Consider the following 17870-nt stretch of genomic DNA (forward strand, 5'->3'; position numbering starts at 1 on the left):
CTTGTCAAGCAGAAAAAAAATCACACGTGTTGAAGTGCTGCGAGTCAGTCAACCTCCTGTAACTTAGCTAGAGCCAGTCAAAAGATAGCATGGCAACTGCAGATGCTGGAGACCCATTGACACAACTTGAGCCCTCTCCTCAAATGCCACAGTTTGCAAGCTCTGCTATGTGCGTGTACCACATTAGCCTAGCAGCTAGCGGATATTCCTTCTGCTTATAGCTTTATCCCAACAAAACCGCACGGTTGAATTTCAGCCTGCATGCATGTTTTGTAGCCTAAACAGAGCAGCATATTGGTTATATTAGAGAGAGCAACAAAGTAGCGGACTGCCCGAGTCGCCCTCTTTGCTATCGGTCTGCTCAGCTACTGTGCTGGTTCGATGGTGTTTTCAGCCTTCAAGGCAGTACTGCGACCGTCGTCTTCAACCAAACCATTTCCTAATCCACAGACAGTATATAAACTGGACAAACAGATCCTGTTGCTCTGGACGGAGACCAGTGAAGGATATTCGAAGCAGTTTTCTGGTGATGGCTGAGCGTTACTTTGCAGCCTCCATCTGAGAGAGACGACGTAAATGTGACGTGAGCAACGTGTCTGAAAGGTGTAAGTCTTCTGGTAGCTGTGCCAAGAGAAATCTCAATCATTCCCAATCTTGCAGAGACTGAGAGCGTAGGTATATGTAAGGAGATAACATAGGCACAGGCTAATTATTGCTAACTAAAATACTAGTCAACATTAGTAATTAAACTTAAACAGCTAACGTAAGTCGAAATTGCCTGCAAGCTTCTCCTGTACTGTACGGAAATTCCTCTACTGTGTGACGGTAGGTCTCGTGGTTATGACACAATCGTTAGCCTATTTTTACAAAAACGTCTGCTACTGAGCCATAAGGTGAGGTACAAGGTAATGGAGCCTTTTATACATTGTTGTGTTTCTTTAGAAATAGACAATGGACAAATAAAGTCTTTAAAAGCTTCAGATGTAAAGTTATTCGCTGTCAGTGTGACGTCAAAATGAATGGCAGTCAATGGAATGCTAACGGCGGGTGAGCGTTTGGTAGCATCAAAATGGCGCAATAGGAGGTTCGAGTTCTGAAGAGAGGCTTACCCCCTTGGCCTAATACTATTGCCTTCCAGGCAGCGCTGCCTAGAACTCCGAGTCTGCCCTCAGGATTGTCGGAAAACTTGTCAAGTTTCCAATTGACTGAAGACATGTTATTGTTACATTGTGTTGTTAGTAAATGTTTTAAATTTGACAATGTAATGTGGTACATTGTGAACAAAGGTCAGATATTTTATTACATACAAGTCTAGTCTAAAAATGGCATAGCTATCTGTGCTTTAAAATAAAAGTAAAAATCGAGAATCGACTCGAACCGTGACCTTAGAATGGAAAATGTAATCGAATCGAGGATTTGGAGAATCGTGACACCCCCATACATTACTGTATAAATAAACTGAAGAAGCTGAATAATCTTAAATTTGTTTCAATGTTTTAAGAAAATTTGACTTTTTGGACTCAATAACAGACTGAAATGTTTTGTTGCAGTGTTCTGTAAGCAGTTGCATTCCAAAGTGACCATGTAACTTATTGCCTTTTATAAATGTGGCCCTTAAAGGTCCAATGTGTAGGAATTTCTCCCATCTAGCGTTGAGATCATATATCGCAATCAACTCTGTCGCACCACACAGTTCACAGTATGTATTACAGTTACGGTAGCTTTCACGCCTCAAAAAGCCGGTCTCTTGCTCTTTTCAATATCCTTTTTCTTTTTCAGGGCGAAGAAGAAGACTCCTGTTCCTGAAATTTGGATTTTGAATACGTGTGGTCCTCCATGTTTCCTTCTTCAAACTTGCCGGGGCTGGGAAGCTACGATACCCATTAGCAGCATTAGCAGCACCTGTGAGTTTATCATGTGACGGGGAAAACGCGAAAGGCGGAGCATTATGTCCTGTATGTCCCTTACCGGCTAATGTATTTCAAGATGGCGCACGAATACGGAGCGTCTACCCCAGTTCATGTGAATGCAAATGTAAAATTTTCAGCCAAAAGGAATACTTGGAATTGATGGTGGTGGTAAATATTCATGAAAAAGGACAAGTTGTGAACGGGCAACACAGATTTTGATAATGAACAACTAAACACGTTACACACTGGACCGTTAAGATAACTGATGTAATACCATTAGGTGCTTGAAGCTTAAGAGCATTAAAAATCCGAACACCTTGTTTAAGTCCAGTTGTGTGTGTGTGTGTGTGTGTGTGTGTGTGTGTGTGTGTGTGTGTGTGTGTGTGTGTATATATGTCTGTGTGTGTGTGAGAGAGAGTGGGTCACCTGGTCAAAGGCCTGGTCGATGCTGTCCTGCAGGTGTTCAGTGAAGCGGTCGTTGACGTCTATCAGCTCCTGAACATTGCTAAACACCACAATGAGCTGCTCAGCGGTCAGCAGCCCAGCACTCTGCATGGGGCAGTAAAACTCCTCCTTGATGATCCGCAGGTCCTCGCCGTAGCTCGACTCGGTGTTCAGAAACTCCAGGATGGCTTCCTTGCGCTCGGTGCGCAGCTTGGAGCAACGTTCACACATGCGCTCTCCTCGCTCTTTGGAGGCGCCGTCCCTCATTCCACAGTCTGGACAGGGTCTCTGGGCCTCCCAGGCTCTGAGAGAGGCAGATGGTCTCTTCCAGGTGCGGGACAGACCCGGGCCAATGCCGCTGTCCACGCGTTCCACCTCGGCTCCCCGGTTTCTGCGGTAACGGCGAGGCTCACTGTCCTCCTCCTCCCGCTCATCACTGAGGCCTACCACTCCGCTGTCGACGCTCAGGCTGCTGATGGTGCTCCAGCGATGCTGCCCGGAGCGAGTCACACCCAGACCCGCCTGGCGCTCCTCGCCAGGGGGCTCCGAGCGTCCACGAATTGCTGCTGGTGCTGGAGAGAGAGAGGTGGAGATGGTCAGATTCATTAGTGCTCATGATGTTTATGGATTTACTTCGTTATTCACACTGCGTGCATGGAGGCAGGCACACACACACACACACACACACACACACACACACACACACACACACACACACACACACACACACACACACACACACACACACACACACACACACACACACACACACACACACACACACACACACACACACACACACACACAATTTATAGCTTCCCTAATGGATGCCCATTTAATCTGAACTAGTCATTACTGGTCATGTCAAAACGAAGAAACTATTATAGATATCAGCTTTCTCCAATAATTTGATCCCTAACCCTCCAGTCGATGACTTAACCTTTGTCCCCCTATGCTTGTCAATACTAATGTGCATGCGTTTAAACCTAAACAGAGAGACTGTATGCGTTTGCTGAGACAAGGTTTCAAATGTTTTATTTAAACACCTGGCTCATTAAACTGGTGCTATCTTAATTATGTATTAATACACTGGATGATGAGAATGTTTTGGTACTGAGGGAAAAAAAAAAACTATTTCTGCCGTATATATCTGTTTTATTTTAAGAGCAACAAGGTCATCATTAGCATATGCCAGCCATATTGACTGACATTCTGTGGTGTCAAAGAGCTGTTGACAGGGCAGAGCACAGTATTAGGAGGGGAACTCTGGGGAGGTGAGGTGAGGACAGAGTGCAAAGGCCAACATATTCAGAGACAAGCATGACACGAAGTTGCATGAGAGAAACAAAACAAATGCAGCTCTTAACGGTCGTAAGGTTTTGAAAAATGCGAGGCGCTGTAATGTCAGGCTTAGGTTCATTTACAATTGAGGGTGATTCATTTCATTCCATTACATTACATGTCATTTAGCTGACGCTTTTATCCAAAGCGACTTACAGTTGCTGCATATGTCAGAGGCCACACGCCTCTGGAGCAACTATGGGTTAAGTGTCTTGCTCAGGGACACATTGGTTGATGTATCGCAGTGAGAATTTAACCCAGATATCCCACACCAAAGTTATGTGTCATAGCCACTGCGCCGCCACCACCACCCGCCATTCACCTTCCCTAAAGATAAAAAAGGGAGACAGGTAGGGAGGAGGAACTAACAAAATGATGCTAACGAGTTGGGTTATTGGAAATGTACCATGCAGTGTTTTTGTAGCTTGATCCATATTAGGGACTCAAAGTACAAAATATCGCTCTCTGCTGCTGTAGTTTTGACCATACATCTGTCTTTTGCAAATCCCAAAAATCTTACGGAAGTGAAATACAAAATTACTGAAGTACTCTATTTAATTTTTTTTAAAGACTATTTTTTGGGCATTGTAGGCCTTTATTATATAGGACAGCTGAAGATGTGAAAGGGGAGAGAGAGGGGGAATGACATGCAGCAAAAGGCCGCAGGTCAGAGTTGAACCTGCGGCCACTGCAACAAGGACTAAGCCTTTGTACATGGGGCGCACACTCTACACTCTTTGGTGAAAAGGTAGGCTCAAGGAATGATCGATAGCCTAATGACTCATTGATCAAGTGATAAACATGGGCATTCAGGACAAATTCAGGACGATAGGCCACACTGCTTATTTTTACCTATACAGCTTGACCACAATTGTGAATTACTTTATTTTGGTGCATAAAACATTCGGCTAAACCGGAGAAGTTTGTTGTTTTACTGTAAGTATAATGGATACAATACAATGGATTACATACAGAAAAACGATCAAACACTGTGACAACAACAAAGTGACACAGTTGTCAACCATGTGTGTGTCATGTACTCACCACTGTCTCTGTCTCTGTCGCGGTCTCTGCGATGGCCGTGGAGTCGGGCGGCTGCAGCGATCTTCATCTCCAGCTGTTTGCGCTTGGAGGCGTCGGCTGGCATGGGATCGCTGTAGTGGGGCCGGAGACGGCACTCACGCTGCGCCCTCACCGTCTCAGCCAGCTCATAGGCTGCGTCCGAGCTGGAGCGCCTGCAGCCCAGACTGGTGTGCTGCTGGTTGGAAGGACGTGTGTGTCAATCAAACGGTCATGTTGCTATAGCAACAGATGAAGAGGGGCAAACCTCTCCGAGGAGATAAGGTGAGAACGAAGAGAGAAATCACAGCTTGTGGATCTGTGTGTGCATCTGTGTGAGGAGTTGTCATGACATAATTACATAACAAATGTTGGTTATCTCTCTGATGTCAGCTTGTAGAACTGACAAGAATCCAAATTTCATACTGAGACGCAGCACTAATCGTCTGCCAAGTTTTGTAACGGAGTCTAAACACAACATGGCCACACATCCAGAAATCTGCTCTTATCACAACTTGAAACCACCCAGCCTTGAAGATGAGAGATGTCCCCCTAGTGACAATTCAAAGCATTTCTTTCAAATTTCTTTCTTTATTTTTTTTTTTTACATAAAGCAAGGAATTACCCGACATACTGCAGCATTCTGCTCGGACAAACAATCATCACGTGGCTGTAAAAAAATCCTTTTAGGTTCTATCAAGCCCCAAAGAGTTAACCTAAGGTGGAAAGTTCAAAGGTCATCGCTATGACATGCGACTCCTCACCCCAGATGCATCGACCCATATCCATTGCATTTGATGATATTGGCTTTACATGAAAGATTACCTCCACAAATGTTGACAGTTTTCTGATAACTAACAGCTACGCATTATGGAAAGGCGCAGGGAGATTTTCATTGCTCTATACCAGAGAACAACATGATATACAGCTTGCAGCAATCAGGTAAAATGAAAGAGAATAATTCATGTTCCGCCGAATTGTCAAATTGCAGCCCTCGCTTTAGGAATGCAGAGGAAGGGTCCATTGTGGATTCACAGCCAAAGGCAGAGAAAGGCAAGAAGCAAACGCACCCAGACATCTGATTTCTAAACTACCTACGGCCTTGTAGCATGCAAGCAAGATGTGACTTTGTGTCAGTCCGGCTCCTCGGTTCTGCAGATGCAGAGAGGAGCACAATGCTAGCTGGAACTGAGGCTGGTGTCAAGCTGCAGCCAGCCAGCCAGCAGAGAGGAGTCATGCAGAGAGCAGGAATGAAGCGCTAGGGTACCGGCAGCCGACTTCTGGAGGGGGGCTTAATCCTCTTTTTACTGCAACCTCAGATGTCGAGCTGCTACTGGAAGACAGCGCGCTGCATGCTCGTTCTTGTCTCAACAAATACCTCTGCATCAGTATGTGTGAGTGATGTGCATGTGTGTCGCAGTCCCCTTGCTTGTCCCAGTCATCCTTAAATACCCATAGATCTATGTGTTTCTGTACACTACGACGAAACGATAAAAAGCGCAGAGCAAAGACACGCACAGACGACACATTAAAGACATGAAAACATCAAAATGAGAAAGAATCCTTACGCATTCTCCTGCATCCACTCTTCCTCTTCCTCCTGCAGGCGTCTCGTCGCCAACCTCGGCTCTGCAGGCCGTTGCCGACGTTGCCATGGCAACGGCGGAGGGCTGACAGTCGGCCAAGGGGGTGGTGATGTCACAGCCTCCGTCCCGGTCACCTGACAGCCTGACGGGGGCCTCGGCGGAGATCTCTGCACTGCAGCTGGTGGAGAGAAGAGGAGACGGCGGTACAGAGGGGGAGAGAGATGGATGGAGAGAGGGGAGGGGAGTGAAAGAGAAGGACAAGGGGAAGAAGAGAAGGCAAGGAGAGGGGGGGGCGAAATAATGGGAAGAAGAGATGTAGGAGAAGGGAAGGGGGGGATAGGATGTGGGAAAGAGGAAGTAAATGAGGAAAGAGGAAAAGTCAAAGCAGGGAGAAAGAAAACGCAGGAGGGAGAGGATGGTTGAAATTATAATTCTGGCACAGTTCTCTTCTTCTTACAGCATCCCTGTCATACATTCTTCCCTCTCGAGCTCACATGCCTCTCTGCTTCCTGCTGTGTTTTCCTCTATTCCCACCACTCACCCTCCTCCTCTTCCATCATCTTTCTACCCCCCAAATCAATGCCTCTCCTCTCTTCCTACCCCCACACCAACCCCTCCTCAGGAGGACAGCAATTAGACACATCAGCTGACATTAACACCTGAACCCCTGGACAACAGGGACACAAACACACAAAACCACATAGGCATAATACTTTTTCTTCATTCCTTTGTCTGATAAGTGTGGATCCATTCTTGCAGCACACAGCCAGCATGATCTGAGACAGCCCACAAACACACTGTACTACCACTGTACTAAAATTGCACTTATACCCATAAGCACAAACCACAAATGCATGCCTGCAGGAATTATGCATGCATTTGTAAGAGCACATAACAAACACATACAGCAGAGACCAGAGGACTGTGCGCCCTATAGTAGTCAAATTCTGACCATGAACCACAATGTGCCGGGGACATTTGTTGCAAGTCATTCTCCATCTCCATCTAAGCCCTCATTTCCTGTACAATCGCTCTACTGAAAAGGCACAAAATTGCCAGAAATTAGTAAAGTCGAAGCAGCTTCGTGGCAGACCTGTCTCCCCATTTTACTTAAAGCTGTATTTATTTTGATGGCCACTTGGGGGGAGAGACGACCACCACAACACACACTTCTGACAACGCCTTTTAAAGTTGTTACGGCGAACATCCAGTCGACACAAAGCAACATGATCAATCATTTGGAGTCGTGCTTCTGGACACCTGATGAATAGAAATCTAATATCCAATCTCCTTTTAGCTCTGGTTTGGTCTCCACAACGGTGTAGATTTGGATTCAGAGGTGGGGGGTGGGGACACATAAGGTCAAGACATTCTTCAAAAACCAAACAAACAAATCCAAACTGTAATATGTGCATGCTATATCCTGCATTTATATATTTATATCATTCTAGCAACATTTTACAATGGAATTAGTTATCCGGCTTTCCTAATAAATAGTAGTCTAATAATAAAAAAGAAAGTTTATAACACTACTAAATTTTGCAATAATGTTGACAGGTTGTTGTTTTTTTAGGAGAATTCTGACTATAAATAATAACATACATTTAAATTATTTGTTTACCACAAAAACCCAAAGGAGTTTGCAGTATTTTCACAGCCCTGAGTAGTGCCTGTAGATCTTTCTCTCAGGTATAACATCCACCAATCAGAGAGTAGAGCTGTAGCATCTATACTGTAGCCTGAAAGGCTGCTTGTAAAGCTTAATTACTGAGAATGCACAGATGGACATATCAACATTTTTATCAACATCTCTCCCCTGGATTTTGGTAGCTGGACAGTATGAAGATTCTGTTTAGAGAGATTTTAGTGAGTAAATCAAACAGAATTCTGAAAAAGGAGGGGGGAAAACGGTAAATGTCCCATCAAACCGAAAGTATGAGCAAACAGAGGCTATAAAAGCTAATGACTCCGTCTGGGTTCCTCACAAAGATTCCTTTCACGTTATATGTAGTCATATTGATTAGTAAAGCTTTAAATGAATGCACCCATCTTTAAATTCTGCTTTCACACATTAACAACAGGAACTATATACATTCTATTAATTTTTTTTTCTCTCAAACACTGGTTAGCTTTACAGTCCAGCAGGCACGAGTGTGAAACACAATATCATTGCAAGAGAAAAAAAACCTACTGTTACAGCAATTTTAGAAGATTATTATATGTTTTACTTAAAATAAATGCGTTTGTGGTTCTTTATCGGCTCAGCGGGTTTAAAAGGCCCAGGGGTCAAAACCCATAATAAAGTCTTAATGTCTGGCTTGCAGAATGAAAGAAAGGCTGTACTGTACATTCCTGAAATATTAACTTTTCCCCCCAAAGTGGTATATGTAACAAGAGAGGAGATGGCTAGTCTCAGGAGCAGGTGGGGTTAGCTTTGATCATGGCATGGCTTTATGGTTTTATCCAACAGCAGCTATACATTTGGTGATATTGGCTCCTGAGCTTGAATGTAATGTTGCATGTATATGTTTCTTGTCATGTCCACGGTAAACAAACTTGTTTTCATCAGTTAAACTGCTGCCGTTATGTTTGCATTTTCTTTGCCCAATTCCAATCTCTTAAACTGTCCTTGTTTGTTTTAAAATAGGATTGTAACTACTGTACAGATCATGTCCATTATTGACCACTCTGTCAACTACTTTTATTTATTAACTGATACATTGTTGTTGGAAATTAGTGACCAATAAATAACCCAGAAGCCAAGGTGACATCTTCAAATTGCTTGTTTTGATACAGATATTCAATTTACACTAAAACAAATAATCAAATTACATTTGTGAAGCAGGGGCCAGAGAATGTTTGGATATTTGCTTGCTAAATGACAAACAATTAACTGATTACTGTCAATCCATTAATGAACTGTTCCAGCACTAGGTATTAACCTCTGCTATGACATTATGCAATTCACTACGGCCTGTTATGTATCCTCAAATTTCCCTGTGGCGATTTAACACGAGGTCTCATTACTCATTATTGCTTCTTACATAACTGTCTTTTCTGAGCCCTGTCCCTCCCAAACCAGTTAAATTACTGAGCTCTTTGTGGACACGTCAACTTCGGCGCGCACACATTTTTCATAATAAACTACAGCAAACCCTGGGAACCTGTACTGGTTTGTGTTACACAAGTAATTACCAAAGCCAGCACAGTACAGATGAAAAGGTGTCCAGATGTCCTATTTAAACTGTTGCCAGTGTGTCAAAAAGGGAGTTATAAATAATGCAGTTTTGATTACGCAGCTCTAAAGCGTCCAACGAGTTTTTCCTGGGACAAACTGCCACACTGTCATTAAATGCCTTTCCTTCACAGTATGAGCTGTCACATTGCAGGTGATGCATGGGAAGTAATAACCTGCAGCTTAATTCATCAAGGAACCACTGTATGTGATAGATCACCGCTCAGCACGGCACTAGGTGACATTGAAATTAGCCCAGCTTTCATTTCCGCTGATGCATATCACTCCAATGAAATATATTTATGAGTGTGCATCTAATAGAGACAAATAAATAGAAACGGTAAGATACAGTGGACACATGCCTCCCTCCACACGCTTTACATAACTGCTGCACCTTCACTGCAGTATACAATAAACTCGGAGATGCGTTCACTTCTATAAAACCCTCCTAGGTGTAATAATATGAATATTACTGTAATAATACAACTAGAGCTGTATTGTGCTCTGTATGATAGTTTGGCTGCAGGATACATTTACAACAAACACAAAGAGATTTATTGGTGAAAGTCAAATACCTCAGGCTGCAGAGATCACACAGAATACGGTCATGTTTAATTAATAAATCTCCAAGTACTAAAATATTCACAGAGCCTCAAGTCAAATTTAAATCACAGGGGGGGAGCGTACGGTGTAGTGCATTTTGGGCGCTTTTTGAACATAAAACAATGTTAAACGTAAGCTGCTGGGGCTGTCAATAGGCTTTATGAGAGTGCTGCATCAATGCTGAAATGATTAGTTGACTAATCAATTGGGAGAACAGAAGATAAGATAATCGTTTAAATTACGAATCAAGCAAAATACTAAACACTCGTTCGAGCTTCTTAAATGTGAGAATTTGCTGCTTTTCTCGGTTTTACATCACCGCCACCTACAAATATTTTAGTTTTTAGCCTTGCTAACGACATGACCTTAGAGATGGCAATGTGAGTCATGTTGGTCGAGACTGAAATATATAAACAACTATTAAATGGATTGCCATGGCATTTTATAAAGACATTCAGAGTCTCTCCAGAGGATGAATCCTAATTACATTGGTGATGGTGTTAGTTTTTTTTTGTTTTTGTTACAACAATTACTGATCGAATTGTCATTAAATTTTGTACAGAAATTCGTGGTCCCCTCAGGATGAATTTCAATAACTTTACTGATCCTCTGACTTTTCATATGGCGCTATCACCAGCTCAAAACCTAAATTTGTCCAATACTTGCGTAAGTACAGCCTCAAAGATCCTTTAGCGTGTTGATTAGATAAAACAAGCAATTTAAAAGACATCATTTTGGGCATGTTTCACCATTTTGACTATCATAATAAATAACCTTTAGCTGCAGCCCAAGACTGCAGCTCTGCACTTTCACATATTGAACATATACACAAAGACACACACACAGCAGTTATTTTTCTGCTGCCTTCATGCAGTCGAACTTCAGACATCAATCATCCCTTCTAGTAGTGCAGACAAAGGAGCGACAGTCAGTGGAGAGTCCCGTCAGGCAGAGAAAGATACCGTCTATATCTCCCATCTATCACAGCCTGCAGAGGGGTGGAGTTAATATTCTTCAACAAGCCTTATCAAGTAGCTCCTCTGTGCTCAGGGTATAATATTTACAATGCATGGAGGCCTGGACCCAAATGGCACCACAGTGCTGTAAAACACACCCTCCTCTTGTTTGTCCTTGATCAGAATGAACCACAGTGGAGTGAAGCCTGCATTTATTTAGCCAACAGCTGACAGCGAGAGAGAGAGAGAGCGAGAGAGAGAGAGAGAGAGAGAGAGAGAGAGAGAGAGAGAGAGAGAAACAGCAAGTCTGTAGGGACAGTGCCAGTCTTCCAGTCTGTCATGCTTCATGCCAGCCTCCCGCCCACCGTCTTGTCTGCAGAGCCAACCCTGTTAGCTCCGACAGCTGTTACCACAATAACTGAGATAAATCGATAACACAACAACGCACACTGGCTTAAACAGATTCGTACACACCGTACACACCGATACAACAGTCTGGCACTACAAAGCACACACGTGGAAGTGTGCTCACATACTCTTCACTGATAAACACACACACCTCTGCTGCTGAAGGTTGCTACAGGGCTCAGATGATGTGTACAGGATCTAAATTTGGCCAAGAGTTTGACTGGCTTTAAAAGCAACATGCCTATTGCTGAAATACTCAGGTCTCATTGCAAGTACAGTGCAGCACAAACAGAGAAATTAGAAATCCTAGATCTTTTGTTCTCACTTTTCTACCTGCAGATGGGTTGTATTTAAAGGTGGAGTCACACACAAAGGATATTCACAACTCCCCTATGATGGGAGAAGTATTCAGACTCTTTGCATAAGTAATAGCAGAAATACTACAGTGTAAAAGTACTCAATTAATTCCTGCATTCCTACTTTTACTTTTGTCAGTTGTCCGAATTATATAATATACACACACAATAATCAATGGTGAAAGTCCCTAAGTACAAACAGTATATTCAAGTACATTTTGGGGTACTTAACCTGAGCTTTTCAATTGAATGGTACTTCTACATTATAAATATGATATATTGAGTGATTTTCACTTTTCATAAAGTATGATGAGCAAAATGTACTTAGATACAATTTTTACTTTTACATGTGATGGAGTATTTTAACCTTAGGCTACATATAATCTTGACCTTTAGCTTTAATCATGGTGTTTGTTTTTGTTTTACTTAAGTAAAAGATCTGAATACTTTTGACAATGATAAACATATACACTGCCCTCCTCCCAAACTAACCTCTTCTTGATGAGGTCCAGTGCAGAGCCGATGAGGCCATCCTTCATCTTATAGATCTTGGCGCCGTAGCTGGACAGGTCCGTCCCCTCCAGAAGGAGCGCTGGGCAGCAGCTGGAGGGCCGACCCCAGTTCTCCCTGCTGGGCGGGAAAGGAACTGACCCAGCTGGTTCCAGACTGCTCCTCCTACGCCTGCTGCTCCCATCATCTCCCCCTGCAGCAGGGGCTTTCTCCTGGGTTGAGCTGGCCACGGGCTGCAGGGGTGAACGTGGAGACGGGCCTGTGCGGATGGGTGAGTATGTGCTGGTAACGGAGGTGGAGATGGGAGGGCTGTTACTGCTCACAGTGTTACAGGGAGGTCTCTCTGAGGTCCCTCTGCTCATTTCTCCCTCCAGCTCCTCTGAATCTTCTCGCTGCTCTCGGTTTCCTCCACTACAGCTCAACTGAGGGACGGCCCGATCAGAAGGAGATATCTTACTGTCTGATATTCCTGCTTCTTTTGACAAGTCAGCCTCAGATTTTCCAGATACCACAGAACCCGCTGTGGACTCTTTGCTCTGTTCACCCTCATTCTGCCTCATCCTCTTAAACTCCTCAAACGTAGGGATATGTAGGCGTCCCACAGGAGGTCTGCGGCGCTCCGATGCAGAATCTGATGCATTCCTGTTACCTGCAATGTTGTCTGTTGTGTATGATGTCTTAACCACTTTTGGGCTGGATGGAGAGCTATGGAGAGCCAGGTTGGGGCTGCTGTTCTGCCGCCGGAGCTGTAGGCGCCTCAGGACCTCCTGCTTGATCTCCTCTGGGCTGGTGATGCGCATTGTGCACAGCGGCCTGGACCCAGTAACTGTTGAATTGACGTGATGCACACCCTCCCGTTCGATGGGTGTAGCACCCGGGATTACCTGAGGCCGCAACGGAAGGGGCTTCAGAGGCTCATGTGATGACCGTGCACTCTGGAGGCGGAGTTTCTCCCGCAGGCCCTTCCTCGCATCCCATTCGTCGACGCCACCTGAAAACAGCAACTGAGGGAAGAGCGGTAGGTCCTTCCTGGGCAGCCCATGTCGAGGGTAAAACGTCAGACTCTCTTGGTTGGGTACAAATCCATGGCCCCCCACCATAGATCCGTCTGGAGGCCCATCATACCAGTGGCTAGTGGAGGTGTAGCGTAAAATAAACTCACTGTCCACACTCCTGTAGGGGGCGGCACTGAATGCACACAGGCCAGAATCTGCCACAGTGTTCCAGTTGAGGTTCTCCATACTCCTGTAAGGCCTGCTGCCGTTGCTTCCTGTGTGGTTGCCGGAGCCCAGCGCCGGCCCCTGACCCGGCCCCACCCCCAGAGGGCCCTGCCTGCTGGAGCAGTACCTCAGCCCCAGGTTAGTGAGCAGGGTGCTGCTGTTACACCTGGCCATGAGCGGGAAGGGAGCCCCCTGGAGGCCCGGGTAGTGAGGGATGCTGGGTCTGTGTCGGGGGAAGGAGGACAAGGGGTCGGGGGACAGAGGGAGGTTGGCGATGCAGGGCTCCATGTCTATGAGGAGGTCGAGGCAGGAGGCGCAGCCAGCAGGAGAGCCGGCGGAGGCTGCAGCGGAAGAGGTGGAAGGGTAGTCACATGGTGGTGGAGGCTTTACGTCTGGCATGGCTGTGGGCTTAACGAGCGGTCCTCAGACACACTGTCAGCAGGTATGAAGATCTGCAGCCTGCAGGGACGAAGACAGGACGATAAAATAGATAGATAGATAGATAGATAGATAGATAGATAGATAGATAGACAGACACACACTGTATATAAGCTGTAATTATGTCTGCAAGGTTTAGCTAATTTACTACAAATCACTAGCCTGATGTTGTCACTCAGATCTCGAATGTTGTGGGCGGGGCTAAGTTCGGCTGGCATCCAGGCTAACAAATCACTTTACATCACAATGTTTCACATTCATTTCTGTATAATATGAAAATGAAGAGCAGGCTGTTGCAGTTGAGTGGTTATATCTGAAACCAGTGAACATAAAGTCTGCATTAGGTGTAGTCAGTATTCTATTATTGTTGCATAGTAGTTTGTGTGCAAATGAATTACACAACTCCAAAAACCTTAATCTGTATACTGTAACATACATTCAAAAACACGTAAGCTTTTAAGATGATTTTCTACACTAAATGGTTTCTTTGGTATCTTTCTCAACTTTTAGATCTATGTTGGAATTGAATTTGGAACTTTGTTCTTTGTTTCTAAACAACAGTTTGGATGCACAATTTAGGTTCATACCCAAAGTTGAAAGTCACTTAATTTAGTAACTTAAATTTATCCAATCCTGAATCTGAAAGGCTGAAATTGGGAACAAATTATAATAATAATTCTGCTATCTAAAGCTGGGAAATTTTTCAAAACGACTTTTGATGGAATGATATGATTATATCATGTTATGGTTTAACAAAATGTTTAAGAGTTAATGAATGGTTCCAAGCTAATTGTAATTAATAACTGACTAATGAGTTCACACCAAATAACACTGACACAAAGTGTACTGCATTCAATATCAATTTACTTATTGTTATATGCAATTTTGTGTACATTTGCCATATTGTGACAATACCACATGGCCCTTCTGTTATCAGACTAGACTCCTAGACCAGACTAGATGGTTTTGGTTAAACTCATAATAGAGCACAGCTCTTATACTTGTGCCATGTGACAGAGAATTGTCAGAGGTCTTCAGCCACAAGGACGATAGCACAGTCCACACATATTGGAATATTGGATATCCACAGCTCTGGACACAGACACTGTCTGTGATGCGTGGTTCCTTCATCAGAATAATCACATTCATTTTATATAAATGGCACCCTGTCTACCCCCTCTGGCTCTTTTTTTCCTTTCTCTGCAGCAAGAATAATAATAGAGGGATTATTGCCCTGCTTGTCAGGCTATTAAAACATGAGATTAAGAGACAGATACAGAGAGACAGACAGTGCAGGAGGGAGGAAAAAAAAAAAGAGTTGGTATAAGAGACAAAGATGAGACGGAGAGAGGAAATGAGTGTGACGTTAAGAGAAAGCGGTAAGCTGAGGAACAGTAATGAAGATAACTGCTCGGCTGTCCGCTGGCGGCCGGCTCTGCCCTTTCCTTCTGACTAATCAGACAGCAGTTGTAGATTAGCCAGGAGCCGAGAGAGCCGGCAAGACAGAACTGGGTGTACTGCAGCGCTTTCTCTCTCTCTGAAATGAGTATGAATAGCATGTCGACCGCCCAACCCAAACAGCCATCATCCATATCTCACATTCTGTCTGCAGCGCAAGCTAACGGCTGTGATTATGAAACAGAGACTCAGAGGGCTCATCCCTGATGCATTAGGTGAATAATAAAACCCAGATCATCTTTAGACTCAAACACTCCCTAATGCCAAAGCACGAACAGGCCGCCGAGCTTCTCTGCAGCTTTGCAGTAATGGATAAATCTCTATTCCTCACATGTTTGGATGTAAGCAAGGCTGCGATCAGAAGTAATCAGTAACCTCCAACATACCAAGCATGGTATCCCTCAAATGACATTTGTTGGCTGTTTATTAAATCAATGGTTCCCCAAAACTAAAACCAAGAACATCAATGTGTTGTTTTAAAGTGAAACACTGAGGACTGGAACTCATTGGAAGTCAAAGGAAAGCAATTAATTGAAAAACATCAAGAAGAATCACATCAAAAGAAAAGTGTTACAGAGCTCCATTGTCCAAAAACTATTAAAAATAACAAGCCACAATATTGCACTGGGTGACACGTTCCTTTATTACCGTGAACAGACACACACACACACACACACACTGTAGTTTACTTTTGACTCACCCACGTACGTACATGGTCCTGACAGATCGACTAACGCTTCGTTGGTTTCAGTCTTGAGGCAGGCTTACCCTTAATTGTTATGATGGGTTTGCGTCATACTGCATGAGATGATTTGTATGGCTTTATTTTATAATCTTCATTATATTCATATTTTGATATCTTTACTGTTGTATCTTTTCTTTGAATGTTGTACTTTGGACATTTGGTTATGTGATGGAACAATTTTTACAACTGTACCTTGTATTTTGGAAGCTGGAAACTATTTATGGATACAAAAACCAAACAGCGATGTCAGTTTTTTTGTTAATCTTGTGAATTAAATACCTGACAAATCAGTGTACTTCATCTCATTTATTTAAGAGTCATCAGACATGCTAGCTGCTCTGTGAGGCTGTACTGAGACACAGTGGAGCTTTGACTTAAATACTCACATGCTTAAAGAGACAACATAGCATGCTGATACTAGCTAGCATTAGCTAATTAGCACTAAACAAAAAGTACAGCTGAGGCTGATGGGAACGCCTTTATTTCTTTGGGGGGCTCAGTCTGTGGGGACTTAGCTTGGGAACCAGAGGGCCGCTGGTTCCAGTATGGAGCATGGACTGGTATTGTAGCTGGAGAGGTGTCAGTTTACCTCCTGGGCAATGCCGAGGTGCCCTTGAGCAAAGCACTGAACCCCAAACTGTTCGGGGTGCCCGTCCATGGGAATCCCCCTCGCCCTGACATCTCTCCATTTAATGAATGTGTATAGGTCCTGTTTGCATGTGTGCATTTCAGGCCTAGTAAAACGTCAGAAGAACACTACAATTATTACAATTCATCCTGAATGGGACATGAATGTGTGTTCCAAATTGAATGGCAATCCATCCAATAGTTGTTGAGTTATTTCACTAAAAACCACAAATGTCAACCTGCTGGGATCACTAAAGTCATTAGGATTCATCTTCTAGTGACCAAGACAGTTGGCACAAAATATCATAGATCAATGCGTGGGCCGTCCGTCTGACATAGCCATCCAAAGAGCCACTAGTATGGCAAAAAAATCAAATTTTGCATATTAAGCATATAAAGCAGTCTTGCTCACTAATTTGCAACATTCCCCACGACGATCTAATTAGACAGGAGACATTTAAGGAATGCCTACCATGCTATAAACGGTGAGGAAAAATATCTGACACTTTATCATCCATCCCATTTGTCCATTAGTGTGAAAACCCTGTGAGCTCAAAACCGATCGGTGTATAATCATTATTATGCCCGACTAAATAATGGCTTTTAATATGCTTCTTGCCTTTGCTCTGCATAGGAGTGAATGAAGAATGTTTTCATTTCTATGATCAGTTTTATCATCTTGAAGACCACCTTAAGGTTTCCTGGACTTACTGCATGTGAAACTGACTGAGCACTTAGCCTCTGTTATTCTGTTTGGCAGACACAAATATGTGTGTGCATAGTTTGGATTGGACAAAAAGTGCTGATATGTTGGAATTGGGCTTTAATTAGCATGAACGTGTGTGTCTGAATAGCAGGCAGCATGCTGCTCAGCATGCCTGTGCCTCTCTCTCTCTCTGCCTTTCTCTGGTTGAATTACTGCCAGTATAAAGGCTCTCTGGTGGTCCGCGCTTTCTCTGCTCCCTCTGTCACCG

The 17870-nt window shown here is 43.8% G+C and overlaps 1 protein-coding gene across 4 annotated transcripts in view; it reads right to left on the minus strand.

Annotated features, from left to right (window-relative positions):
* si:dkey-91i10.2 (uncharacterized protein LOC555224 homolog) overlaps positions 1-17870 on the minus strand; it is a 67260-nt gene that overhangs the window by 6055 nt on the left and 43335 nt on the right. For 3 of the 4 annotated variants that reach the window (XM_039817974.1, XM_039817973.1, XM_039817975.1), the window contains exons 3-6: positions 12391-14087; positions 6323-6518; positions 4740-4953; positions 2337-2926 (exon numbers count right to left, since the gene is read on the minus strand). In XM_039817974.1, coding sequence (XP_039673908.1) covers positions 2337-2926; positions 4740-4953; positions 6323-6518; positions 12391-14027 — 2637 coding nt within the window. In that variant the 5' untranslated portion in view covers positions 14028-14087. The remainder of the gene's footprint in view (positions 1-2336; positions 2927-4739; positions 4954-6322; positions 6519-12390; positions 14088-17870) is intronic. The other variant, XM_039817976.1, reaches the window with a different exon arrangement.

This window comes from Perca fluviatilis, chromosome 12 (assembly GCF_010015445.1).
Source record: "Perca fluviatilis chromosome 12, GENO_Pfluv_1.0, whole genome shotgun sequence".
NCBI classification, from domain to species: Eukaryota; Metazoa; Chordata; class Actinopteri; order Perciformes; family Percidae; genus Perca; species Perca fluviatilis.